Below are 27668 nucleotides of genomic sequence, written 5' to 3'. Positions count from 1 at the left end.
TCTTAAAGGTCTTTTCCAACCTAAACAATTCTATGATTCTATATTGCATATTTGCCTTTAGAAGGCATTTACCAAAAAGGGTTTTTGCATTGAGAATAATTCTGGGTTTCCTAACATTATTTAGACTAATTGACAGTAACATGAGACTGTTTAAAATACTCTGTATTTCTTCCCCTCTTTTTTTTTTTTTTTTGACTTTTCCACTAGGTAGGAGAACCGAAAGATGTCATCCGCAAGGATGTACGTGCCATTCTGAACAGGATGTGTCTCATCTATCCAGCCAGCAAGATGTTCACTTTCATCATGGAGGGTACAAAATCCAAAAACTCAAAACAGCGTGCAGGTGGGAAATGGCATGATGAACTGGGCAATTGCAAAGTACTTGAAATTGCTTTGTTTTGCATCTTGAAAAACCCAGCATAATAATGTTTGGTGGAATATGAAATTTGCGTCTTTGTAGAATTTTATGCAAATGCTAGTAATTGTTTAAAGGATTGAATTTTAGAGTAGTATCATCTTGCTTTTTATTTTTGGTGTCTTTGTACCTTCCAAAGATGAGCAATCTGTTAAATTGCTATCAGCATTAAGATTGAGTCTCCCTTGAGTGGGCTTGTTGTCTTAGTGAAATAGTACTGGGGAGAACAGTGACAGTACTATTGTCCAACTGACTAAGGGAATCAGTTAATCTGATTAAGACTTTGGAAAGAAATGTCTCTACGCTGTACATCTGTTTCAACTTTATTATAGAAATTATTTGTGGTATGGTGTTTGTAGTTCAAACAACTCCCTAGTCACTTTGAAAATGTCTTATCATGATATAACCAGGAAGTTAAACTATATACATGATATATAGCATTGCAAGCTCACAATTGTCTAAACCACCTAGATGTGACATTAACTGCAACATTGCTCATATAGGGTAATGGGAAATATTTGAAGGGTATAGGGATGACTGACAGCTTTTAGATACTATCTGTGTGAAGTAGTCTGAACCATTAGTTTACTATTCATCCCATAAATCACCTGGAGTATATCTATCATCAGCACCGTGACTGACACTTCTCTACAGTGAATGTTCAAGTTGTGCAAGCAACACAGAAGTCGGGAGGGCTCTCTTCCCAGCAGCTTTGAACTTGAATGTGCACGTGTCATTTTCTTCCTTTAGAATGCCTGGAAGAGCTTGGATGTCTGGTTGAATCATATGGCATGAATGTATGCCAGCCAACTCCAGGGAAAGCCTTAAAAGAGATGGCAACTCATATTGGTGATCGGGACAACACTGTGCGCAATGCTGCACTGAACACCATTGTGACTGTCTATAATGTTCATGGCGACCAAGTGTTCAAGCTGATTGGAAATGTGAGTGTAACTGGAAATAAGATTTTTTTTTTTTAACTTTTTTTTTTTTCAAATCCTTATGCTTTTGTAGGGTTTAGCACTGTTTTGCTTGTGATTGGTTGTGGTATATCTTGCTGTTGGCGTCAAGAGCATTTTGTAATGTTGAAAATAACTTGCAACACCATCGATCCACTGAAAGTTAATTGTTAGTTAATTCCTCATTGTGGGATATATAACCTGGGTGTTCATGAATGAAAAACTAAATTGGAAAAAATGAGCAAAACACTGACTTTCATGGGAATTAAATTGTTTATAAAGAGTAACTTTATAGTCAACTGTATAGGTAACACTTGTGACTTAGAATTGTATTTGGATAACTTGGTCAAAAAAGGCTAGTTGTTGGGGCTTCATCAAGTACTCAGCTTTTTTTTTTTATGCCTGTTTCCACTAACTGCTTTGTAGTTAAGTCTGGTAAGTTTAGTTTGCTTTATCTTACTGTGCTCCAGTGTTTAAGGTCTGTGTCAGTACTGTGTTGCTTTGTATTGCTGCTGTTTTGTTCTCTGGAAATCATACTTAGCCATTTCATCTAAAGTGCAGTGAAAGTTAAAGGTGGCAAAACCCACTTTTCAGTCTCCAGCAGTGGAAAGCAAGGTCACTGTGTTGTCTACAATTACTGTGCATAACAGATTAAGTGTACTGAATTCTAACCTGAATCAAGAGCTGTTAGACCATTTTTTTCCTGTTCTGTTCTCTGATTTTTGTGGTCCTGGTAATGTTTCTAGCAGCACTTAAACTGATTACAATATGATAGATATGTTAATGCCTGTACAAATTTTTTGCATTCTGTTATATGCCATAGTGCATACAAGCTATTGGATGGATGTTTTATGGAGTATGATGAACAGGAAAGCAAGGCTGCCTTCCCCCCCACCCCCTTTTTGTTTTTCCAATTTCCTGAAATGTTGAAATTTCACGTGACTTATTTTCTCTGGTAACCATTTACATGAAAATTAGTGTTGCATTTTCATTAACATTTTAGATTCCCATCTTATTTTAACTATTGTTCAGAGTGCAATCTGCTGCCTTCTCAGTGTTGCATAGTCCATTTGCTTTTGGATTTTCAAGGTTAAGAAAAGAACTGTAGCACCTTGACTAATTCAATCCCTTCTAACCATGGCTTTTTGAGCTTCAGTATGGTCCATCTAGTCCCAAAATGTATGGCTTTTCAGGAAGGTTTCCAACTCATAGGGATGCTGGAGAGTACTTCCCACAAAATTGTCATGGCTACTTTTGTTCAAATGTAGTCATTGGTAACCTTTGGCCCTGTAGGTAAGCAGATAAATATGATTCTTTTCACTGCATGAGTTGGAGTGTTCAGTTGGTTTACCTTGTGTTCAGGGTGAATTAAGAGTACATTGAACAGGTCAACTGTTAGAAGGACTCTGGCTTCTGTGGTAGGGTCCATAGTGTTAAAGCATTGCCTGGGTTCCTAATAGGGGCTGTAGGAAGGTGGGTGAGGATTTTTTGTTTGGTTGGTTTTTTTGCAGCAACACAAGCAACAATTAGAAACACATGGTAGTACCATAGTTTGAGTTCAAGGTGGCTTGTTTCTTGGATATTATGTGGGCTAGAAATAGCTGTATTCAGTATTACAGCTTGTCAGTGTGGGTTAATTAGCTCCTGAAGTAGCACCTGGCAGTCCAGAGTGGCCCTATTGGATTGCTGATGGATGGTAGTATTGACAGTTCATACCCTTGGTATTGGAGAACTTCAGTCCTCAATAATAAGTGGCATACCTCCTGTAGGTGACCAAGATTTCTAAAATCCATACAACTCAAATTGAATGAAAGCGTTGTGTGTTATAGCTTTCCGAGAAAGACATGAGCATGCTGGAGGAAAGAATAAAACGGTCAGCCAAGAGACCGTCTGCTGCTCCAGTGAGACAGGCAGAGGAGAAACCTCAGCGTACTCAAAACATCAGCGCTAATGCTAGCATGCTGCGGAAAGGACCAGCTGAGGACATGTCCTCCAAACTCAAGTATGTAATGATAAATTATGGTCTGTAGCCTGCATAGTGTATGTGCTAATATCATGTCTGGCAATGTTATTTTAGTTCTTGTATCATCATCTTTGCATGTTGTGAAAATTGGCCAAATAATATAAAACAATATGTCTGAAACTTTTTTTGTCTTGTCTGTCTTGAAATCTTTCTAAATGGTCTTGTGCCTTTTTTCACTGCTTCTCCATGGACAGAATTATGTATCGCACTTATAGGATGTAAGTACTGCCCACTAACTCCTTGGTAGCAAGGCTCTTGCATCTTTCAATTTCTACCCTAGTCATCCCTTCCTGAGGGTGACAGGTTTACCATGGCAAATTCTAGGTTATTTACAGGTCTCTGACTTAAAGAAAAGAAAGAAACCAAAAATACAGGTTTCTGCCAAGGTGACTGTAGATCAAACTGCAGGCAGACATGGCCCTTCCACGTTAAGCAGCTGTTAAAAATATTGGGTGACCTTCCTATGTGTTACACTAAACTTGGTGTTGATTGGACCCTGTTCTTAACTTGTTAGGGCAGACATACAGCGCAGAACTGGATGAGTGTGTGTGGATTGTAGAGCCTGGAGCAACAGTACCCCCTTGCTCATTATCTTGGAATAAAAGTCCCTGTTGAGAACTACGTATTAGAACATTTCCTTGAAAAATCTGATATGCAGTACAAGTCATGTGGGGTGCTAGGAGTCCTAGGTTCAGATGAGTTTGCAAGGTTGCTATGTATGTATGCATCCTATCCATCATTTAAAAAAAAAAAAAAAAAAAGCAGCAGCCTGCTCACTAACACTGTATTCCATTAATACTACTTTAAACTGTGCTAGAATATCTCTCAAAATGAACCAGTGCATACCTATCATAGATGCAGAGGGTCTTGTGGTGGGTTATAAGAGAAACGAGGAAGGCAAGTCACTAGCAGCTGCTCCTCTGGCCTACAAAAGCTTGTTTTACTAATGGCTAGGGGAAATGCAAAGGGGGTTATTATGGGGCTTGAATAAAATCAGAACTTCAAAATCTGTGCTATTCTGTTATGAGAGCTTTAGGGCTACCAGTGGATGCTAGTGCTAGTACTCTTGCCTCTTGTGTATATATAATAAGCATTTCTCTCCTGGTTTCTATAGCCAAAATCGCAACATGGGCAGTCACTCTGAGACAACACATACAGTTCCACGGGAATTTCAGCTGGATCTTGATGAAATTGAAAATGACAATGGTACTGTCAGATGTGAGATGCCAGCACTTGTACAGCACAAACTAGATGACATCTTTGAGCCAGTCTTGATTCCTGAGCCCAAGTGAGTCTAGTCTTAACTCCTAAGTAAAACCAGTAGGGCTACTTAAAAACTATTTTGAGAAGCTGAATTGACAGTGCTAGTTTCTACATTCAGACTTGTTTACACAAGAAAGTAGCGTCAGCTAATTTGAAGAGAGTTGTCAAAGTGACAGTCTGTTGTACTGTTCTGGAATCTGAGAGCAGTTATTTCTAATTAAAAACCTGAGTTCTGCTTATGTGTTTTTATAGTAAAAGTCTCTTGAGTTTGTAAGTGCATCATCAGTCAGTGTCTTTAAAAGTAGTGCAATAGATATGTTAAAAGGAATGATTCCTTCCTTGGGTATCCTCTGTGAAGAATTAAGTCCTTTTCCCTTGTCTCTAAATGGTCAATGAAATATAGCAGTTCAGTGTAAATTAGAGCTATCTCTCCAAAGAGTAATGAATCCTATTTTCTTCAACTGTTCAGAATCCGTGCTGTATCCCCACACTTTGATGACATGCACAGTAACACAGCTTCTACTATCAACTTTGTCATTTCCCAAGTAGCCAGTGGTGATATAAATACAAGCATCCAGGCTCTGGCACAGGTAAGTGAATTAAGGTAGCAACTAATCACACTGTACTGAACTATTTTTCTGCGAGGGTGATGAGTTGCACTGTGGTGGAGCAATCATGTCAGGTGACATGGACTCTGCTCAGAATCTCCCTGATGACAAAACTAAGTGCACAGGGGCCATCTGACTCGCTTTAGCAATAGAAATTCCAGTTGGATGATGTAGAATAGACTCCTAACACAGAATCACTAAGAAAAAAAAAGAGCATCTGTTTTTGTCAAGTATCTGTGCTATAAGTTTGAAAAAGCCAGTGAGACTTAACTTTTAAATGTAAATTGTTTTACAGATCCTCAGCAAAAGAGTTGTCTTGCCTCATAGCTTTTACATGTTTCTAGGGTGACTTAACTACTTAGAAGTATTTTATCCAGAAGATTTCATAAAGCTGTTAGTTCCAGAATCCATAATGCAGCATTTCATGTTTTCACTTGTGTACAGGATAGGATTGCAGTTCTCTAAAATAATTGGTTGTATTGGGATTAGCAATAGGCTACTGATTTCAGGCAAAAGCTTAGAATACAAGTGTCTTGGCAAATGAATTGGCCAGGGCAAGACCTTTCCTATATTAAAGTTTTTAAATTGTAGTTATTTCACACTGTTTGCATTATGTTGACTTGGGTGTTTTGGTTTTAAACCTTAGATTGATGAAGTTCTCAGACAGGAAGACAAAGCAGAAGCTATGTCTGGCCACATTGACCAATTCCTAATAGCTACATTTATGCAGCTTCGGCTAATCTACAATACGCACATGGCAGATGAGAAGCTAGACAAAGATGAGATAGTCAAACTTTACAGCTGTATTATTGGGAGCATGATCTCGGTAAGGCTTTGACCTAAAAGTTAAGGCAAAAAGCAAATAATTTCTGTGCAGAAGTTGCAGGAGAATGGAATGTTTGTCCTGTAGCTAGGTTAGCTTACTATCGAATCTTATGTATGAAGGTTTGTTGCTAATTGTCTGCTTGCCAATGTACCTTTTTGAGAGGGAGTGGGGAATGAGAAACTGGGGAAGGGAAGAAGGTCTGTTTGTTGCTTCTACAGAATACAGCCACTCTAACACTTTTATAAAGTTCTGTTTTAATACTGCTTACCTTTTGAGTGCTTAGTTGGTGGCCTAAGTATTTTCAGAAGTCACTCAGTAGAAATAACTTTCTTCCTAGTTGCATTTTTATTGTTTAATGTTGGGGGAGATGGGGGGGGGATGTCAAATGGTTTGACAGTGTAGTCTAGAAAAATGCCTATATTAAAGCATTGCATGCAGGGAAAACTTCTAATATTGTCTTTGATTTGTAGCTATTTCAGATAGAGAGCCTGGCTCGAGAGGCCTCCACTGGCGTGCTGAAGGACCTAATGCATGGTCTTATTACATTAATGCTGGATTCTCGGGTTGAAGACGTTGAAGACGGTGAGCAGGTCATCCGATCAGTCAACCTCTTGGTAGTGAAAGTTCTGGAAAAGTCTGACCAGACCAACATCTTGAGGTATATAATGAAAATTGCACAATTACTGCCTCTCTTCACCCATTCTTGTGTGTTTGTTGAATGGCTGAGTTTGTTAGTCATTCTATGAGCAAAGAATGATGTCTGTGGAATCATTCAATCTGCACAGCTAGAGGCAGGCTAAACAAACCAGCTTAGTATGATTCTGTATGCTTTGTAGTTCAGACTGCCTCTTAAACTCTTGTAACATACTGGAAAGAAAGAAAGAGCTGTTACACAACATGACGTAAACTGCTGGACTAACCCCAGTCTCTGGTGTGATATTCTGTGGGGAGCTGGCATCTTTTTTTGTGTGTAGCACTTTTCCTGTGTAACTGTTATAAATTTATTCCTTCCAGTGCTCTGCTTGTTTTGCTCCAAGACAGTCTGCTAGCAACAGCCAGCTCTCCTAAGTTTTCAGAACTTGTCATGAAGGTGAGCCTGTAGTAGAGGTTTTGAACTTACTTGGTTTATCTGAATCAACTTAGCTGAAAAAACAGATATATTTAAAAAAAAAAAAAAAAATTGGTGACCATAACTTGAAATATTTCTTATAACTCTTATAATTACAATCTTATAATTAGATGTTACATATAGTGACTTCCTGTATGCCAGGAGGGAGCTTAACACCTGCTAGTAGTTTACAGAAGCTTATGTATACCCATACAAACTCCATACAGAGGTGTGTAGTCACCTGCTGGGCTTATTTACTTAGGCACAGCACTGTACTATGGATTCAAACAGTCCCAGGCTGGAGCTGGCTTGTATTTTGTCATCTCTAAGGATAGGCAGAGTGAACATGCAAATGTCTGCATTTAAAGCATGGGTGTGATCTTTTTTTATAATAGAATGCCCTTTCGTAACTGGCATGATTTAAAGACAACTTAGGTGTTCTTAATGAGGTTAAACCTAAAGAACTTGTGCTGTGCGGGGGTGTACACAGCATATATGCATTATCTGCTGAAATTTCTTCACACAAAGCATTCAGTCTCCTGTTACTGGTAGAGAAGTCAGCACTACTTTTATGCATCAGCTCTAAAGAAGGATCTGGATACAGTACAGCTAGTTAAAAAGAGAAAGTATGTACTAGTGCAAATATAGCTTGAGCAGACAGACACGGTGCATGTCTGTGGTAGCAGAGTGAAATGGCTCAATGATAGTTTTGTATAATCTCTCCTTATATAATTAAATGCTTCTCCCTTGAGTTGTCTTGCTTTAAGTCAGCCTCTTGTTCCAGTGTCTGTGGAGGATGGTGCGTCTTCTTCCGGAAACCATTAATAGCATCAATCTGGATCGAATTCTACTGGATATCCACATTTTCATGAAGGTCTTTCCCAAAGAGAAACTGAAGCAATGTAAGAGTGAGTTTCCTATAAGGACACTGAAGACTCTGCTTCACACCCTGTGCAAGCTGAAAGGGCCCAAGGTCAGAGCAGTCACTAGTCATGTACTTTTGAATTGGATGTTCATGCAGTCTCTAAAGCTTTTCCTTCTTTTTTCCTTTTTTTTAAAATTTTATTCCCTTTTTTCTCCTTTTAGATCTTAGATCATTTAACAATGATAGACAACAAAAATGAGTCTGAGCTGGAGGCTCACCTGTGTAGAGTAATGAAACACTCCATGGACCAGACTGGAAGCAAAGCTGATAAGGATACAGAAAAAGGAGCTTCTCGCACAGTAAGTAATGTAAATCTGTTGGTAGGGAGAGGGAATGTAAGGCAATTTATTTAAGAAACAAGCTTAATTTTGTGGTTGTGGAATATGAAGTAGCAATTGCCTTTCCAACATGCAACTACTGTTGGAAATACTTTTCTAGTTTCGCTTTTATTTATGGCTGTTTTGGGAACTTGCAGTGTGTTTCTGTTATTACCTGAATATTCTGTGCATATCCCAGGATGAAGTGCTCTCCAGGACATTCAGGTGTGCAGCATAGGTTTTATGCTGCCTGATACTGCATTTGATCTACTAAAAGTTAACTATACTGAAAACAAGTTTTAAACACTGGTGGCTTCAAAAGAGTCCTACAGTTTGATGTCCTTACTCATTCTATATAAACAGTGGCTATATAAAACCCTAAATGCTTCAAGGTTTTCTTCATCTTGGAAGCTCTGTATCCAGCTAGCAGGTGTGAGGGCACTGTGGATTTGTTTAACTTCCCTTTGTGTTTATTCGCTTTGTTTTAGAAGTCTCCTTTTATTTATTTATTTAGGAGGAAAAGGCTTCGAAGGCCAAAGTTAACGATATTTTGGCAGAAATATTTAAGAAGATTGGCTCCAAGGAGAACACTAAGGAGGTAAGTGCTCCCTTCCTGCAAGGAAGAGGGCATGAGACATTAGAACGTTGTATGCAGCAGTTGTGGTAATGCTCAGGAACTCTTCCCTCCCAGGGTCTGGCAGAGCTGTATGAATACAAAAAGAAATATTCTGATGCAGACATTGAGCCCTTCCTGAAAAACTCCTCTCAGTTCTTCCAGAGCTATGTGGAAAGAGGCCTTCGGCTGATAGAAACAGAACGGGAGGGGAAAGGACGTATTGCTGCTTCTACAGGTACATAATATAGCAAAACTGATTGATTTATGGGATGCAGAGATATAGGGAGAGCAGTTACATGTCCCCTGGTAGAAACTAATATTTGCAGAGGTTTATGGATTTCCAAAGTGAGTCACGTATTTTCTTGGCACCTGTGTCGCTTCATGAGGCACCATTTGCAGGGATTATGCAGTCTTTGCTTACAAAAAAAGAGGTTATAACCATTGTCACACTAAACATAGAAAACATTTGAAAGGCTTGGTAAACAACTGGTTCTAATTCATATCCTGTAGTCTGGGTTGAACATTAGCTTATGCTTCATGTGTCTGCTATCAAGAATTGTTTCTGCAAAGTATACAGCTAGTTAATAACAGCAGCAGCTTTCAGGTTCTCCTTTTACCTTTTGGTTACTAAAATGGTACAGGAGGTTTTTTGATAGTGTTGTTTACTGTGGAATCAAAAAGCTTATTTTAAATAAGTTGAACAGTTTCTATAGTAGTCTTTGACCCCTTTCCAGTAAATTAGCTTTTAATTAGATAAATTACTATAAAACACTTAGTTTGTTAGTGAGTCTTTCCATTGCAGATAAGCACAAATTAGTATTTAATGCAATATTAGGGAGGGAATGTAGCAAATTATTAGCTGACAGTAAAAACTGATACCCAGTCTGGCAAAACTAGCTTTAACTTTAATATCTTTCACATTGCACAGTGTCCTGTGAAACTTTAGCCGTTTCTCCTACTACTGTTCCTTCTCCTATCCCTGTATTGTAAATTACTTAAGGAAAATTATGTAAGTTTCTTTCAGAACCTCCTAAATCTGTCTGACTAGATAGGACAGAAAATTCTACCTTTCATCCTAAAAGTCTGTACAACCAAGAAATGTTAGTTCAACAGTTAGAGATTTCAAAACAGAATTTAAGTGCCCCAATTTTGTCTTTTTTTTTTTTCCTCCTTAACTGTAATAGTTTGATACAATAAAGGATATTGTTCCATCTTGCAACTGTGCTTTATTTAGACTAAAGTATAAATGTTTAACCTTAATTCTCCTTTTACCTATTTTAAATACCCTTGCAGTAAACAACTGATAACAAATCTCTGTCCACACTAAGTCTTAGAACTTGCCATTAATTTCAGAATAGAAAGGTTTTTTCCTAATGTAAAATCTTTTCCTAGTCTTTTGGTAGGGAAGCTTTAAAAACCTTGCTACATGCCTTGATAGAAATCATGATAATGATTGAAAATGATAATGGTAAAATGATAGAAATCACTATTTCAGATTGAACTGGAAGAAGCAGCAGCTTTAAGTTACCTGAACAAGAGGTAAAAAGGAGTTAGAATCAGTGGTGAGGTCTGCCCAGAAGTACTACTAAACTTAGAAAAAGACAGAAGACTCCAAATATTTCCCATCCTGCCAATTGCTGAGTTCTCTCTGTTGGACATCATGGTTACTGCTGATCCACATCAGCATCTTCCTCTCCCCACACTGTTGTCTTCAGCTGTCAGCCTCAGCGCTACTTCTGGAGCTGCTCTGCTGCCACTTCTTAAACATCTCAATTTCTTTTCTTGGTTTTCGGTTGTCACTCTTGCAAGGAAATGAAAGGGCTGATATGCCTATACTAGCAAATGCAAACAGCTTGGTAGTTTATAAGTTGGTTGATTCTTTATCCATTGCATCTTATTTCAAGGAACTGACCAAGACAGTCACGCTTGTTTGATGTTTTCAGTCTTTTTTTTTTTTTTTTCTCTCCCTGCTTCCCCTCATCCTCCAGGAATTTCTCCTCAGATGGAAGGAACATGTGTTCCTGCTTCTACCCACACTGTATCTTCATCTATAGGAAACACAAATGGGGAGGAAGTGGGGCCTTCAGTTTACTTGGAAAGATTAAAAATCCTCAGGCAGCGTTGTGGCCTTGACAATGCAAAGGTATGGTACTTGACAACACTTGTAAATCCCCAGGGGAGGCACTTCATTTGCACTTTTTTTAAGAATTCAAATGACTGGTTTTCCTGTACCAAAGGCATATTCCAATCAGAATTGGTGATCTTTCATTATACTGCATGTCCTAGCTATTCACTGCATGTCACCATGCCTAGTATAAATGGCTTTAAACTCATTACTTGGCCAAGGAGCCTTATGTTTCAGTCCACTCTTTGCAGCACTGGTGTATATGCAGTTGTTTCTACAGCCTTATAGTTTGGTATCTTCCCTTGCCATGCAGTAGAGTCTCAGAAAGGTTCAAATAACTGCTGTTCTCTAAAGGTTAACATATATTGATCTCTGAGTTGAATGATGTGGAAATTCTAGATCTTTCTGCTCTGAAACAACCATAAAAGCTGAATGAAGACTTTGAATGAAGTTTTATGTATTTTGGGTGTATGGATACTGAGGCACAGAAATGGTGAATGAGCTTAGTATTGGAAACATGGGCCAAAATTTCTAACAGTTTGGTGATCTACGTGTTAGGAATCTAGTGCTGATTACTGAAGCTTGCACTCAGCTACATGAGAAGCAATGTTCATTCTAGGAATAGTCATTTAGGCACGTCACTGTTTTAACCTTTAACACAAACTTGCGTGTCAGCTCACAGCTCTGATGAGGGGAAATGTTTCCTAGATGATAGTAACAAGTTAATGCAGATGGAAATATCAATTGGTAAAAGAACAGCGAATTGACATTTGAAGTCTTTGGCAGAGTGGATCTTACCAATCAATCCAAGTTTCCTCCTCTTGTTCCTCCAGAAAACTCACTGGCACATAGGCATGGACTTTCCTCTTGTGGTACGGGAATTCAGGCTCTTCAAGACTGCAGCAGGCCATCTCAGTACAATGCTGGTCTGCTGTGAATTTTTGATCTTTAAAGACTAGTTCCTTTGTCCCGACTGACATCAAGCTAAACATGAACTACTTAAATGACAGGAATTGAGTAGTTAGCTTTGCATGGTTCTGACTTTGATGGCAGCTGACTTTATCACTCCAGATCATCTGTGCTGTATTGCTCCTTCCCTTTCCTCTGTTTTTAGTGTTTGCTGTGAAGATAAAAAGCCATTGATTGTGGTTTGTACTTCTTATATGGCTTTTGCTGTTATCTGTCTTAATGCTTCGCTTTCCTCCCCCATAGCAGGAAGACAGACCACCTCTGACATCTTTGCTCTCTAAACCAGCACTCCCTACAGTTGCATCCTCTACAGATATGCTTCACAGTAAGCTCTCCCAGCTCCGTGAGTCACGGGAGCAGTACCAACATCTGGACCTGGACTCCAATCAGACTCATTCCTCTGGCATTGGAACTACCCTGGCTTCACCCTCTTCTGCAGCAGCTAATATTGATGACTTGAAAAAAAGACTGGAAAGAATAAAAAGCAGTCGCAAATAGAGATGGGAGAGACAGCATCACTGTTGCTTGGGCTGTCTTCAGCTTTAGTTTACTAAACTAGAAGTCTTCATAGTTAAATGGCCTCATTTAGGCCTAATGTATACAAACTGGTTTATGTATAATACAGTGGATTTTGGGGGGTTGAGTCATTGTGGCACAAGTATTTGTACATACTCTGCTTCTCAGTGAGCATCTCTTTGACAATAGAAGGCTGTCTGTGTATTAGTTTTAGTGTACAGACCTGTAAACAACCATCCTCTTGCTCAGACTAGTTTCTCATAACTTGTTTTTTTATTTGTAAAATTGTCTTTAAGATCTTTTCCTAGTTCTTAACTCTTAGAAGATCTTTAGTGATTTCACTTTTAATTTTGTGAATTCTTCTCCATGTAATCCTTGAACTGTTGATTCTGTATGGACACATGGCATGAAGTAACTAATTTAAGTGTCTTTTGTAAATAAAGTTTGCATTAACTATACCAGCCTCTGTAGGAACAGCAGTGACTGCTGGTTAGAGAAGTCACTCTCTATTCCTGAATGTTAGTGACTGGGCATCTAGAAATGGAACTAAGCTATTCTTGACATGAACCTTGGGGTTTGGATATATTATAAGGAAGATGAGTGAACATATACTATCTGCGGGTGCAATCCTGAGACTTTGCACTCTTACTTCTATGAGCAGTAGTGCATTTTTTCATATAGTTGCTTTTTTGTTTTGGAACATGTTTCTGTAACTTGAGAGTAAGTTGAGAATATTTAGTTTGCTCAAATGCTTATTTTAAATTATCTAGTCCTCGTGATGCCTTTACCCAGATTAAGCATAGTCCCATCTGTGTACAAATGCTTTCTCTGAGGGAGCCTGCTGCTGTTGATACGGAATAGATTAGCAGTGATGTACAGTCAGTGGACTCATTTATCCTGAACTCATTTGGTTAAGCAGTCTTCCTTGTGCAGGTAGACCTCACCACCACATTTGTTTTGCTCTTAAAACATCTGATGTCAGCAAAGTCTACTATTTTGTACGACTAAGAGACCTGGTAGTGCTAGTCTACGAAAGCTGTAGCTACTGTTTTTTTTGTAAGAGTGTCTTCTGATTAGCCTTTTTCAGAAGCTACAAGTATGAAGGTTAATACATACACTGTGTAGCCTTTCTAACCCTTTCATCTCTAGGGAGGTGATGCATTTTCACCTTACTACCGCACTTCCATGTGAGAGCTGGTTGTGAAGCATAAATTGCACATCTGTTCCATAGCTAGAACAGAGTTATTGAAGAGTTGGACAGGCAGGCTTAAAATAGCACACTTCTGCTCTAGATTTTAATCTGTTCCATGTAACTGCTGCTTTTGTTGTTTGCTCTGTGGACCAGCAGTCTCTGCATTAGGGCCGTTACTGAAACTATCTTGCCTGATTACAGTAAAAATGTGGCTTTAAATTAGTATCTGTACAACAGATCTATGCCAGAGCTTCTGCAAATGGCTGAAACCTTCCTTTTACAGGACCCCTAGGCTGGGGTTGCAGTTGACTTAATACTGCTTGGTGCTTATGGTGAGTTTGTACACTGTGATAGCAGGTGACTTGCGAGCGTTCTCCATCCTGTGTTAATTGACATGATGCCATTCATTGCTCTACCACCTCGATTTAGTAGTCGCAGTCTCCTCTCCTAACCTGAAGTGGGCATGCACTTTCTTGTGGAACAGAGCTGTATGATAAGTGGAGTTTTGGCCCTTATTGGTAAGTGCTAAGGTTTTTGTGCACTTAAACCAGGGCTGTTTGTGAATAGTTTGTTTTGGCTGGCACTAGAGTTACTGCCACTACCTCTCAATTACTAGCTGCTTTTTGAAACTTACTGACATTTAAATTAATCCGTATGTTCCTTTACCATGTCCAGCAGATGTTCTGAAGAGCTATTTGTTAATTAGCTCAGGATGTTAAAACAGCAAATGCCTGCAAACCTGCATAGAACTATTTTAAATTTGAAGCTGAATTGGAAGTGAAATACAGGAATAATTGAGTAGCAGAAGATATAGTTGCTTACTATGAATGAGTTTTTGCCCTGTGTCTCTGTAGTGTTTGGTTGGACTCAATATCCTGGGAGTTCTGAACTAAAACTTGTGCACATAAATTAATAAAGCCTAATCTTTAGCCCAGACAATGTTTAAATAACATTAAACTGAATTTTAAAAATGATTCCTCTGTATTGTTTGTAACAAGTCAGTATTAACAGTGACTTACTCCAGAAGCTGTATGGTCCTGGTTCCCCTCTTAGGTATGTGATTTCTCACAGATTATTAGATAGAAGTGAAAGGGTGAGGCTAAAAATTTAAACATTAGAAAGGCTAAACATTTTCAGTGTCCGATGCCTGTGGTTATCAATGACTTTAAACAGTTGTGGAACTTGAGCTCTTGAGGTTTCTTTCTTCAGATGCCTTTGAGAGGTTGCTTTTATGCTTTCTTTGGGCAATCAAATTTGGCTGTCTTCAAGTTGGTTCCCAAATGGGTCATCTTCAAGGAGATGGCCAGACAGTAAGTGATTGATAACTTTGTTTATACCCAACTAATTTCAGATAGTTACCTCTACTTTCACTTTTTCAACATCGTCACTCGTGCTTTGTACAGAGTCTTAAGCAGCAAACAGAATTTCACTGTTGCCTGTTTCTGTGACTTGATGGCACTGTGAATGAGGAGTTTAGGAATAGGGTGTCATAGGGAGCAAGGAGAGTTTCCAAATCTCATGATTACTTTAAGAGAAAACTGGGCTGAACAAATTGGCTAGTCAAGAATATGGGTTCACTGCTGTACTGCTGGGTCCTCAGCGGTCCACAAATCGCTGCTAAAAAGGAGTTCATGAAAGAACTGAAGCTTCTCTTGGGAGTGATCCCTAAACAGGCTTTATAAGACAACCAAACAGGTATAGTGCAGGATGCTTCTATTGGAGGCCCTTTGACAATGACTGTGTATGAATTGCTTCCTCCTGACTCTCGCTATGCAGGTGGAAAATACAATTTGAGGACCCAGCACCACCTGCCAGGTAGAAAATTACTGCCATACAGTAATGGAAGTGCCACTTAATGTATTCAAGCCCATATTCCTCTCCTAGGATGAATTGCATACAGCTGGCATCTGTAACTTCCTAAGACACTAGCCTTGAAAACAGTGGTGCTGGTACTTGTTGTTTGCTATTATAGCTGAGAACAATTTCTGTCTTATCAAAACAGGTTATAGTTGCTTTACTTCTGACATTGGTATTGGTGTTTTGTGTAATGCCACTGTTACTGTAGGGTGATTATCTCCAGAACGTTCTTGGCTCAATTTCTAGAACAGCAAATGAGTTGACTTGAAGCGAGGAAATGGGCAGTGCCTGGGGCCACAGTTGTGCTTACTGTGACTGCCTTAAGGCCATCATCTGAGGTCTAAAATCTGATGATGATTATAGCTGATAGAAGGGAGGAGAATTTGTTTGAAGCACAACAGGTGATTAGCAGTACAACTAGCGGCATTCTGTTGGTACTCCTGGATACTGTGATGGCTTAGATTCAAGGGCAACTAAACTCAGCATGAACAAAAGGAAGAAGCTGGTTTTGAGAACTTTTATTTTTAAGGGAGAACACTTCCCTTTGTCGAGTTGTAAGGCTATAACTGTTTTACTTCAGGTTCTTCTATGCTTATGTTTTTAAGAAGTGGAGCATTGTAGCAAAACTGAGAGCAAGCAAGGTAAACGATTCCTCTATCGCCCGTGTTTTTCGATGGCTTTTCGCATCCACTTTTTCAGGCGGAATACATGGGTATAAAATCCGTATTTGCCGTCTCGGTCACAGCCTTCTCCCCATGAAACTATTCCCACTTGATACCAACGGCTGTCATCTGGGTTCTAAAGCAAAGAAAAATGGGATTGGCACAAGGAACAAGAGACTTTCAGATCTAAGCTTTGTATGCGCCCCAGCCTGTTTAGTGATGAATACTGCTTTGGAATTAAGACTGGCATCTACTAGATAACATAGCTTGTTGGAGTAATTTTGTCTCTACTCTTAAACCTCTAAGTGAGAATTGGCTATCACTCACGCTTTCTGCAGCTATCTCCGTATGTGCTGAGAATTCAGTACAGAAATGGGGCTGGATGACTGCAGGATTCATCTCAGTTGCTCAGCTTGGACGTGAGATGGGTTTGCTTCAGCCACTCGGCAGTCTCCATCTCTGCTGCCATTTTTTAGACTATTATGAAAGTTCAGCATAGCACAAACCTTGCTCCATGTGTTTTATGAGCTTGAACTTGTTGAACGTACCTTCATTACAAAAGGTCCCCCACTGTCCCCTTCACAGGCATCTCCTCTCTTTGAGTCTTCAGGACTGTAACCTACAGGCAAGAAGAAAGTTGGACATTTGAGTGTAGGGAGAGTGGCTGGTGTTGGCCATCTTTTCTTTGAAGTATTGCTGCATAAATTTTCTGAGCGCCATGAGACTGCTTACTGCTTCTGCCAACTATTGGACTTAAATTTAGAAAACTGCTTTGTTTATGTTACATGTAGAACAGCTAACTCTGCTTCTGTCTTTGCAACTTTCCTGAATCCACCATCTTCTTCCACCCTCTGTGCTCTCATTCCTGTTTTCTTTCATCAGGATTGCTGTTAGTGTCAGCTGCCACCGTGTTCAACAGCTGTAGCTTCAGCTACTGTGCCTTTCCCTTGTCTTAGAAACTTCTGTGTGTGTAATATTCCATGTCCCCTGTTCTTTCATTCTATTTACTATAAAGACCCATTGCTGTCCTCACTTTCACCTTCCTGTCATTCTGCAGGCTCTGCTCTTTCTCTCCCCCAACTGACTATCTTCCTACAGTCCTGCTATGAAGAGGAAAGGGATTTCACTTTAATTCCTGATGAACTAGACAGTATCTTTGCATTTTGCCATCACCTGTGTCTCCTCTTTTCTGCTGTATGTCTGCATCTCAGTTATTTTTCAAGAATGTTGCCTTGAAAAAGAAACCATAAGAACACTATCTTGTCAGTATACTCATAAAATTGGCTTCCTTACTAACTCAAGCAATTGTGTGCATTATTAGAGGCAAGCAACACAAACTCCATCAAAAATCGTTGGAGATTTGTTTGTAGGAACTGAAAGTCTGCACAAATGAAAAATACAGCAGAAAGTATTAAACCAGTACATAAATCCATAGTCTCTTTTTATCTTGAATTCTGTGTTCACTTATATTCTTTCTCAAAAAGGGTATAGTGCCAGAAGAGATATAGGAAGGTACACCAAGGATTATGGGAAGTATGGAATGCCTTCTGTATTAGGAAAGATTAAATAAATGCTTCTCAACTTGGAAGAGAAATGGAGAGCTGTAAAGGGTCCATAAAATAGCATATGACATGGAGAAGAAGTATTTTTTCTTAAGTTATGAGTATAGATGTGTAGGTCTTCACATTTATTAGACAGGAAACTTAACAGAACATGAGCAATTACATTTTTCACACATGCATAACTAATCTGTGGAGCCTGTTTCCACAGAAGTTGTGGGCGTAAGTATGAACAGGCTCCAAAAGGTTTAGACAAGCTAGTAGAGAAGAAGGGGTTGTTTGGCTACTGTGTAGGATAACTGGTGTGCAGCCTTTAATTTAGGAAGTTGCTGAACTGTTCCATATACTGGTGAAAAGATAATTTTTATATGTGCCTGGTTCTCACACAGCTGTTGCTGATATCTAGCAGAGTGGTGCCATTAGGCTAGTTAGCCTGACATAGCATGGTGTTACAAACTTTATTCATAGCTTTAAGTTCTCCAGCCTTCATGTTTTCTGAGAGCTGAAAACATTCTTATCATAGGAAAGTTATTCTTTATGGAGGGCACTTGCAAATTTATCGGAAAGTAACCTTGCTGCGTGAGGCCCACCAGGAGCTCAGAGCCCTTGTCTCCTGAGGCAAGTTGGCCTTGTGTCTCCAGTGCTACTTACCTGCACAGAACATGTTGTCAGTGACTTTAACTTTGGTGGATGCCTTGCAGATATCTTGGTCTACAATGGGCACATTGAGTTGTTGCAGAACTGTGGGGAGGTTGCTTGGGCTAGTGGCCCATGTTTCTTTCAAGTTTCCCCAACCAGTTACCCGCCCTTTGTAACCTGCCAGCATCAGCCTGTGGAAGGAAGCATTGAGTATTATCAAATGTATTGTAATAGCTTTCTCCTGCCTGGCTCTCTTGCTGCAAATAGCCTAAATAAGGCATCTTTTTCTGTCTTTTTTTGAAGGCCCAGAGGAGGCTTTTGTAGCCTGTATTTTTAGGACTGTGGGACAGTCTCCTCACCTCTGCACGACCTCTTTGGTAGGCAGGCAGACAGGATGGATGTAGTCACTGAAGATGATGGGTCTCTTCAAGTGCATGAGTGCAATGTCTCGGTCCATGTTCTCTTTCCAGTTGTACTTGGGATGGATGATGATTTTATCTAACAGAGCAATCTTCTCTTTATTCTTTTCATATCTGAAATAGTCATGAAGGAAAGAACTCGCTGTACAGTAGCAACTGAGAGTCTTCTGGGGTTCATGATGCTCTCAGGTGCTTTGTACCCTCTGAGACAATACTGTCTTTACCCTTTAGACTTTCCATGCTTCTGCCCTCCCTTTCACTTTCACCTTTAGGATCAGCAAGAGCAGCAAATGACAGCTCCGTTCGATCCCGTTATTGAGAGGCATGTGATATTGTTTATGTGCTTCCTTGGATACTGAATGATAGCCCAACCTCATTGTATCTCATTACTCCAAGAGGAAGGCCGGTTCACTCGCGCTTCACCCAGGCTCTTACTTTGCCCTTATGTGCTTGCCAATCCGCACCAAGATGTCGTTTGTAGTTAAGTTCTTGTCCCATGGTGGATAGTAAAGACAATGAGCAGCAGTCAAGATCCAGCTGTCACTGATGAGGCTGGCACCACACAGCAGCTCTTGAGGACTCTTTTTGTAGAGCATCACCTGCCTGAGAGACAAGGAGGGAGGAAGACTTAGCAGGACTACAGGCATGGCTGGCTGAATGCGTCTTGGTGTCATGCAGCAAGAGCAGAATTTGCAGTGAGCAGGGAAGAGCGTTGCACTGTACTGACAAAGACAACTGTGTAAGTGGGTCTCTAGCAGAAGTTTTCCCTGGACATGTATATTCTATGTAGTAGGCTATTTACCCTATTTCCTTTACCTGGAGAAGTTTCTCATTCTCTCTGCTCCAGCAAAACTGGGAAGAGACAAAGAAGAAACACAGCACTCTTTTGTTCCTAGGTGGTTGCGTACTTTAGATGGTTGCATACTTGGCTCAAGAGGAGAGTTTCTTTCCAGCTATTTTAGTACTGTCCTGTCAACCACTGGGAGAAGCTTTGATTAGAAGCCATAATGCCCACGTGCTGCCTGGGATGGGAAAGCCCTTTTGTTTTCCCTTGCTTGAACTGATGAGAAGGGAGACACAATTCCCTATGAAGGCCTATGCAAAGATAACGCTTACCAGGGGGAGCTGCCAACTTCTGCGTCATCCCCATGGACAACTCTGCCTCCTATGTAGGACTCCAGCAGCTCCTTCTCACTTTTGTCCGTTACCTTTTTCTTCTCAAATAAAGGACGAGTGCCGCAGTCTGAAAAAATAGGCAATCTGGCTTTGTTACTCTACCTGATTCACAGTGGAGAAATGTTGTCTGCAGTCAGCATGCTAAGCTGGAAGAGCCTAGGAAGGAAGTGCTTGCTAGCTGCATGATCATAACTGGAGATTGACTTTGGAGGGTCCTTCAAGGAATGTAAGTATCTCCCCCTGCTTTTGACAGCATTTGGCAAGCTGGTGTTTCTGAGGAACAGCGAGTGCCCTGTGGGATGAAGCTGCAGCCTTTCTACAAACTGTGGTGCTATATTTAGAGTTTTTGCTCACCTGCTTCACCTGAGCCAAAAGTTTTGTCATCAAAGAAGGTTTTGAACTCTTGAGGAAGGGTAGTACGTCCTGATATTCCCTCCAACTGTTCATCCCCATCCTCTAGCGAGCTGTCTGAGAGGGACAGAAAGACAAACATGGTAAAAGGCCTAGCTGCAGTTTCCATAATTATCAGCAATGTAAATGTTCCTTTTGACACACAGTGGGTCTGATGGAGAAATGATGTTTTAAAACCACTGCTCTTTTTAATGCTCCTTGTCCACCATTGTGAGTTTTCAGGGAGAAGAGAACACCTGAGAGACGTAACGGCTCTACATGTGTATTGCAGGTTGGTATGTGTGATATTTGGACAAACAGGACTTCCACATGCATGGTGTGCATGCTTCCTTGTCCATGCCTCCCAGGCCAAGCACTTCACCCTGGTTTGCCACTGCCTCACAAGTGTGCCTACCCAAACCAATGCAGGCTTCTCACCGCAGTAGTGCAGATCACAATATTCAAAGTTGGGTGGTTCATCTGTGACACACCAGACACCCTCGTCATCTCCGTCTGGATTCCGACAGTAATTCTCCAGCAGTTTCACCTCTGGGTCAATGTGTTTTCCATGGAGCACCTCTTTGGCTTTCTCAGAGTTCCACGGCAGGCACTTAGCTCCAGACACAGTGACTGAGAGGGTCCCAGTGTAAAGCATGCCTTTTTCTTGTTCACAGGGCTCTGCTGGGGCTGGCGGTGTGACCCGTGGAGTAAATTCAACTGTTGTCCTTTCTTGGCCTGGAAAGACAGAGTGCTGTGATTTAAGCCATAGCTTTGCACTCAGAAGCACTGTTAGTAAATAGCACCAGAGCCCTTTTATTAAAGCCCAGAGTTCCAAGGGCCATCCCATTATATTTGGGAGCTCCCACTGTGCTCCCATGTATGTGGTGGCCCTCTACAATATTGCAGTGTCTGAAGCGGCTCTTTCAACAGGAGGTAAGGTGAGGCTGGCATGATTCATCACACTTCTCTCTGCCACTAAGATGTGAGGGACAATATCGTGTTCCTTTCTGGGGTATCTTTGAGAACAGTTCAAAGGGTGGGTAGGTGCCTCAAGCATCATAACGCTGCTGTGTTAGAGCCTCCGGTGCCTTTTTCTCAAATGCGTCACGAGACCATATTTGGGGGAGCCTCTTACTGTGATATGCTACTAAAATAGCAAATTTAACTTTTGCCAATGTTTCTATATCAAATGCTAAGAGAAAAATTTCCTGCCAGACTTTCCACACTTTTTCTTGCAAGTGTCCTAATGGCTGCAAGCTTTAAGCAGCATTTCCTGAGTGAGTGGGCACCAGATAATATGTTCTGCAGCAGTTGCTTGGCCTCAGGCTGCCTTCTCCTTGTGCACTGGGGGAATCCCCATGTGAAGAGACGCCCTTGGTTCGACCACTCACCCTGGGGCACAACAGCCACTGAGCAAGTAGCATGCACCTTAATTGGTGAGGCTGCTTCTGTGTGAGATTGACTCATGCCAACAAGATTGCAATGGAACTGTGCACAAAACCGAGGCTTTTCTAGTCCTGCCATATCCATGCACGTGTAAGTGTAACAGTAAGCTACTGTAGGTCAGAAACTAACTACTGAACAGAGATAGTACAGATGCCTGCTCACCCCAAAGCAGAGCTGTATCTCTTTCCGATTTGCCATATTGCAGACCAGGGTGATGGTAATGATTTTTAAAGCTTCAGAACATGCCATGGTCAAAATGGTTGCTGACCTCTCTGACTTTCACTTATAAGTGTTGTTGCCTTTAGTCTCTACTTTTGGAAGAGAAACTTCTGCTGTGAGAAGGTTCTCTGCTTTCTACCGGTTGCTCTGAGACAGAGGACAAGCCCCAGGGGAGACAACTCTGTATTGTGAAGAAGTGGGAACGTATAAGTGTAGGGGGATGGTTCTCCATCCTTTTAAATGCAATGATGAGAGAAGGGCATCTTTTCTTGAGGTTGTGGGTATTAAACTGCACCCTTCCGTATAAGTGAACATTAAGGCAGACAGTCGAGCACAAGCTGTAGTGGTTTTGTCCTAAAGGTGGGAATTCAGACCAAAATAACCAGTATGACTCATTGCTGTCACAAATTAGAGGCAGCTGAGCCAGGATTTTGGGGTGCTACTGACTGGCAAAACTGTAGTAGATTCCAGGGGACCACTGACACTGGATTTAATTTAGATCTAGATTAGCGTAGCCTAGAGAAAACAGTATGTTAGAGGAATTTAGATATATGGGCAACTCAATGATTTTTTCTCCTCAACTCCTTTATCCTTTAAGATGCAGCTCCTCTACTCCAACTGACCTCTGTTCATGTAAGATCCCTCCATCCTAACCCTCTCCCCTTCCTTGCCACATTTAGTATCAGTCTCAGTGCAGTGTTCTCTGCCAGTGAAGGGCTTGCTGGGGCATAGTGCAGAGGCGTACCACACACTGGGATGGGACACTCCTCCCGTTCCACTGTTGGGTCTCGGGTGTAGCACCATGGGCCTTCTGAGTTGTTGTCTGGGTTCCTGCAGTAGTTCTCAATGAGGTTGGGATAAACGGTGGCATTAAATCTATGAGAAAAAGCTGGTTAGGCTAGGAAGGAAGGACACGCTGGAGAACCCTTTAGGAGTATGCAGGAGATGAACTTACTTAGGTATATGTGGATATTTGCTTGTCCACACTTGACATTCAATCCCTGATTTGGTGTAGCTAATTGTCCCCCGATAGTTCTGGCCCAGCCCAAGAGAGCAGTTACCTGTCAAAATCCCAACACGGTGTAAGCCAGGGCCAGTGGAAATGGATGTTGCGTTTTTCAAGGCCAGAGGTACCGTCCCCCAAATCCCTTCAACTGTTGTTGCATGCAATAGCCTGCACAAGCACAGGCATTCTCTTTGCGGGGTGGGAAGAGCACATGGCTTAAGCTCTCTCTGCCTCGTCAGAGGGAGCTCGCCCTGAGGTTCCGTGCTGTGCTTTGGCTGTAGGTGCAGGTCAGAGCCCTTCTGAGATGCTGGCCTTGGGGACGCCTGGCTGTGTCTCAGGGAGAAGGATATCTACCCCATGCTGTTTCAATGGGGGAGTTAGGCTGTTTGTGAAATGGTTAGTGGGGAAAAAAGAATTTCAAACTCTCCTCCTGCTATTTTTCTTTCTAATCAGATGGCTTCACCATCTTTGGATTTTTTTTTTTTTCCTTACAAACTCTGCAGGAAGCAAGTTCCTGGCACTCACTGTGTCTGGGACATTGAGGTCAACATGAATTTCTTACCTTCTAGACAAGCATCCAGAAGTGTCCTGGACTTTCTCATGCCCTGACATACTAGCAAAGTAAGAAGAAAGAAACACATTATATTAAAGGGATCCAAATAAGCATCATAGTTTGAACTAGTTTATCATCTAGGGACAAAACACAAATGCTTTGTCCTGGAAAGTGAACTCTTGTAAGAGGGTAGGGAGCCATCTCTCCAGGATGGGACAGGGCATCCTAAGGGGTAGCTTAGCACCTGCAGGACTTGAAGAAACTTACCTTGGTATTTTGACCAAAATGCTTCCTGTAAAAAAAAAATTATATATTTAAGAGTAGAGACACAGAACATCAGACCTTGCTTAGCTGCTGCAATTCAAAGCAGTAGGGGAATGCCCCATCACAACAAATGGAACAAACTAACTTAGCTCAGTTGATGTCAATTACTACACAGTCCAACAAAGCAGAAAATCTGATATAAAACCACATTCCCACTCATCAGACTCAGGAATTGAGAGTACTGTTGTTTCTAGAAAGACCAAAGATGCTTACAACCTTCATCAACCTGCAGAGGAAGCAGAGCCTGGGCTACAGTGCAGAAGCCCAAGGAGCTGAACCTAGAACTTCTAAGGTGTGGGTATTGCTCAGCTCTTCGGATCTACATCTCTGCTGTGCACCCTAGACCTGATTGCTTTAGAAATACTCCACGCAGAGGTTGTATCTTGCTGGCTTAGACTCCTCGCTGTTTATCTGTTTGATGATGTATTCTTGGGTGTGGAATTCAGCATGGATACTGGCCTTGGGGCTAGGAGTAAATCCCAAAAGGATGCAGAACAAATTTAGCAGAGTCAGTGAGTCTGGAAGCCAGAAAAAGGGACAGACTGCAAAAGCTTCAGCTCAAAGGAGCCTGAGGCACCTGCACTCAGTGTTCGGTTGCTAAGCCAACTCTTCTGTGAGTGTCTGGGACTGTGGCAGTTCAAATGTGTGCAGCACCATGCTGAACTAGTGGAAGATGCAATTCAGGATTGATGGGAAGACTCTCCTTTTCACTTAATGCTTAAAATAGAGAGGGAGGGAAAAGAACTCAGAGTGGCTCCAGGAGGGAAAGTCCCTAAGAAAGCCTGAGCTCTCCCGGTGGCACCCATGCATCAGCCTGATCTTTGGTTCACAGAATTGAGTCTAAAGACCCCAGCCCCTGGCTGTGTGTGTGACCTGCTGCTCTCTCACTACAGGGGTCGGCTGAGGGAAAATTTCCTGGGAACACCCATACATACCGTCTGAACGGTGGATTCAAGGGCTTCAAAAGCCTCCTCGTAACTGCATGTCTCCTCCAAGCACTCTCGTTCCAGGTTTCCCTTAAGCATCTCTTCCAGAAATCCCTTGTTGGCACGTCGTGGGCGCTTGAGCAGTGACAGTGCCTGCCCCTTTTCCAGGAAAACTACCGGGTCAGAACACTGCCAGTCAAAGGGGTGCTCGCAGCGGGAGGGCCCCTTTGTCTCTCCTTGCAGTTTCCAAAAATCACACACAGCTGATGTGATGATCCCACAGCCCAGCCTCCCCCAGTGCACCATACAGAAACGAGAAGCCCTGTCAGGTCTACGTGATGATCGGAGCAGGCTCTCTATAATTCATGAATCGGGGCTCACATTACATAGGAAACAGAAGTGACAGGAATCCTCTGCTATCCTCGGCAAAGCTGCTGTGCTCGTTTGCAGTTAGGCAGAGGTTTGTTTGCTCGGAGCCTGCTACTGCTCCCTGCCAGCCACTATATTTCTGTCTTGCCAACCTCAGACCACTGCGATAGGCACAGCTTGGTTCCATCTTCACGTTCAGAGACCCTGATTTGAGACCTGCAGACAGGTCTTCCCCCACAGAGCAGTGGGTCAGAGAGGACTTAACCTCATATTAAGAAACGATAGATGAATTAGAGGCTCTGATAAGAGAAAAGGAGCGGCGAGCAGGAAGGCAGTGTACTGCGTATGGCCCAAAGTTTAGATAAGGGACAGCTGGGGAGGCAATGGAGAATTGCAGCCACTCAGGTCAACTGGGGAACTCTAGCCCAAAAAGGCCCACAGTTGCGTTACACATGGTCCTGGACTAAGCCACGTTCCCCTTCCCCGCCGTCTCCCAGGTGACCCACAAAATCCACTGAGCTGTTGTCACCAGTTGCTGGATGCTGCTGCATCCTCCCGTGCAGGAAAGCCCTATGCTCGCTCCACTCTCAGCACCTTTTCACTCCCAACTTCAAGCGTTTAGAAGGTCCTCCTGCCTTACCAAGAAAACCTGCCACCGGCTTCACCCCTGGAAAGAAATAACCCCATCTTTCTTCCTCCTGTCACCCACTGGTAGTGTCCTTCTCCCTGTGCCATTGAGTCTTACCTCCGGCATGGCTCAGTGTGAGGTGCAGAAGGCTGGAAAAGAGCAGGCCCCTCAGCATGCTGGTTTTGTTGCGTGCCATGCTGTACAGCCCTGGCTGCAGGGGAAATGCAAAGGGAGCAGAATAAGCAGAGTCACAGCCCCACTGGGTTAATATTGAACCAGAATGAAGAAACAGGTCTCCAGAGGTCATGGTGTGTCAGGGACAGTGGAACTGAGGCTCCTCTTATCCCTCCTCTCTTGGCATCTCTCCCTCCCTTCAGGGCATCTTTATTTTCTTACTTAATTGGCAGAAGCCAAGCAAAACGTCTCTGGATCCCCACAGGACTAAAATTAGCATCCCATTTCATAACAGGGAAGATGGCACGAGGAGCAAGAGGACAAGCTTGTCCCAGGACACAGGGAGAACTCGGGCTGGCACGGCGAGGTCTCTGTCAGCTCACAGCCACCCCAGCCAGAGCAGCTCGCTCCTTTTCCCAGTGCCACTCCGCTCCCGTGCAGCTCTTCGCACCGTCGCTGCCTCCCCACCGCGCTGGCTCGGGTCCCTGCCGCTGACTCTTCTCGGAGGCTGTACTCTAGTAGCCTTGCACGCAGCAGGACTTTGAGAGCTCCTTAGCCGTTCCCAGTCCTTATCCTCTTTTTAGCTGCAAGCCCCCCCCCCCCCCGACTTTTTGCCCCTAGAGTCCAGCTGTCTTTTCTCCCTGCAGTTATCAGCAAGCTCAGACCCAGATATTTTGGCACCAGAGCACACGGTCTGAGCCTCCCCCGCCTTCTCCCTCAGCTATGCCAAGGGGATGCCTGCGACAGCCCATGTGGAATTTAAATTTTCCTCCCAGTTAGGTCAGCAATGCCATTGGCAGTGCATACTTCCCACTGCGTTACGATTCCCAGCGGAGCGGAGGAGAGTGAAGCCGCATGAAGTTTGGGCTCCCCCTTTTATTCCCACCCCAGGGGAACATACAAAAGTATATCCAAAAGGAAACAAAAGTTCTAACGAGCAAAGAGCTAGCATGCCCAAAACGAGCCAGGAAAACAAGGGCTTCCAGGAACAGGGAGGCAGAAATAGTCTGGATGTCATGACATCAGCTAATAAGTCAAGAACTGTGCTATCAGAGCTGGGAAAGCTCTAACGATTCCTATAGCAAGCAGAAAATTGGCAGAGTGAGAAACCAGCAGAAAGCAGGGCAGGGTTGGGGTAGTCTCAGGAACTGCCACATGGCACAAAAGCGCTTTCTGCCAGCAGGGAGCATGTTTTGTGCTGTGCCTCTGTGCAGCAGATACATCTGTAATGTTTATCTCCATAGAAGGAGTGCAAATATTAGCACTAGGGTGGCTGAGGAATGACTCTGTGGCCACTGGTACAAAGAGCAGTTGCAGAGGCTCCCTCCCTTGTCTAAGGGTATCTCTCCTGTTCTCACCCACACACCGTGGATTTTGGAGAGACACCTTTAGGAATGGCTGGGATGCCCTGGGTGGAGGTGACCTGGGTGGAGGAGTGCGTTCGCACAGGATTAGGCAC

General features: G+C 42.3%; 2 protein-coding genes and 1 non-coding gene across 7 annotated transcripts in view; 2 read left to right on the top strand and 1 right to left on the bottom strand.

Moving 5' to 3' along the window:
* The window catches only part of CKAP5 (cytoskeleton associated protein 5), a 55058-nt gene extending 40222 nt beyond the window's left edge, over nucleotides 1-14836 (top strand). For 3 of the 5 annotated variants that reach the window (XM_030003610.2, XM_030003631.2, XM_030003620.2), the window contains exons 31-45: nucleotides 208-343; nucleotides 1166-1359; nucleotides 3204-3376; nucleotides 3592-3615; nucleotides 4512-4685; nucleotides 5130-5250; nucleotides 5915-6094; nucleotides 6565-6752; nucleotides 7109-7184; nucleotides 7987-8175; nucleotides 8289-8426; nucleotides 8959-9042; nucleotides 9136-9295; nucleotides 11049-11203; nucleotides 12398-14836. In XM_030003610.2, coding sequence (XP_029859470.1) covers nucleotides 208-343; nucleotides 1166-1359; nucleotides 3204-3376; nucleotides 3592-3615; nucleotides 4512-4685; nucleotides 5130-5250; nucleotides 5915-6094; nucleotides 6565-6752; nucleotides 7109-7184; nucleotides 7987-8175; nucleotides 8289-8426; nucleotides 8959-9042; nucleotides 9136-9295; nucleotides 11049-11203; nucleotides 12398-12652 — 2247 coding nt within the window. In that variant the 3' untranslated portion in view covers nucleotides 12653-14836. The remainder of the gene's footprint in view (nucleotides 1-207; nucleotides 344-1165; nucleotides 1360-3203; nucleotides 3377-3591; nucleotides 3616-4511; nucleotides 4686-5129; nucleotides 5251-5914; nucleotides 6095-6564; nucleotides 6753-7108; nucleotides 7185-7986; nucleotides 8176-8288; nucleotides 8427-8958; nucleotides 9043-9135; nucleotides 9296-11048; nucleotides 11204-12397) is intronic. The other 2 variants (XM_030003651.1, XM_030003661.2) reach the window with 2 other exon arrangements.
* Nucleotides 5300-5410, top strand: LOC115338711. The gene has a single exon (XR_003922520.1). It is a non-coding gene; the product is annotated as a small nucleolar RNA SNORD67 (small nucleolar RNA).
* Nucleotides 14837-16222: 1386 nt separating the features above from the next.
* F2 (coagulation factor II, thrombin) lies at nucleotides 16223-26294 on the bottom strand. The gene is made up of 14 exons (XM_030003730.2): nucleotides 26153-26294; nucleotides 25048-25211; nucleotides 24056-24080; nucleotides 23798-23848; nucleotides 23185-23290; nucleotides 22975-23105; nucleotides 21003-21299; nucleotides 20529-20642; nucleotides 20115-20241; nucleotides 19434-19601; nucleotides 18939-19112; nucleotides 18592-18770; nucleotides 16930-17000; nucleotides 16223-16517 (listed from the first exon to the last, which is right to left on the bottom strand). Exons 1-14 carry the CDS (start codon nucleotides 26229-26231, stop codon nucleotides 16374-16376), a joined length of 1830 nt encoding a protein of 609 aa, XP_029859590.1. The 5' UTR covers nucleotides 26232-26294; the 3' UTR covers nucleotides 16223-16373.
* Between the last annotated feature and the right edge of the window lie 1374 nt (nucleotides 26295-27668).

Source organism: Aquila chrysaetos, chromosome 2, assembly GCF_900496995.4.
Source record: "Aquila chrysaetos chrysaetos chromosome 2, bAquChr1.4, whole genome shotgun sequence".
In the NCBI taxonomy this organism is placed as follows: domain Eukaryota; kingdom Metazoa; phylum Chordata; class Aves; order Accipitriformes; family Accipitridae; genus Aquila; species Aquila chrysaetos.
Note: the sequence above shows the minus strand (reverse complement) of the source record. Positions and strands in the feature narration are given on the sequence as shown.

Bases quoted from the DNA above. Each gene is read 5' to 3' on its own strand.
- F2 (XM_030003730.2), bottom strand. From the start codon at position 26,231: ATGGCACGCAACAAAACCAGCATGCTGAGGGGCCTGCTCTTTTCCAGC. The intron at 23,291-23,797 runs GTAAGAAATTCA...GGATTTTGACAG, and splicing joins TCTGGATGCTTGTCTAGAAG to GTAACTGCTCTCTTGGGCTG. The intron at 17,001-18,591 runs GTAAGTAGCACT...TCTTGCCTGTAG, and splicing joins TGACAACATGTTCTGTGCAG to GTTACAGTCCTGAAGACTCA.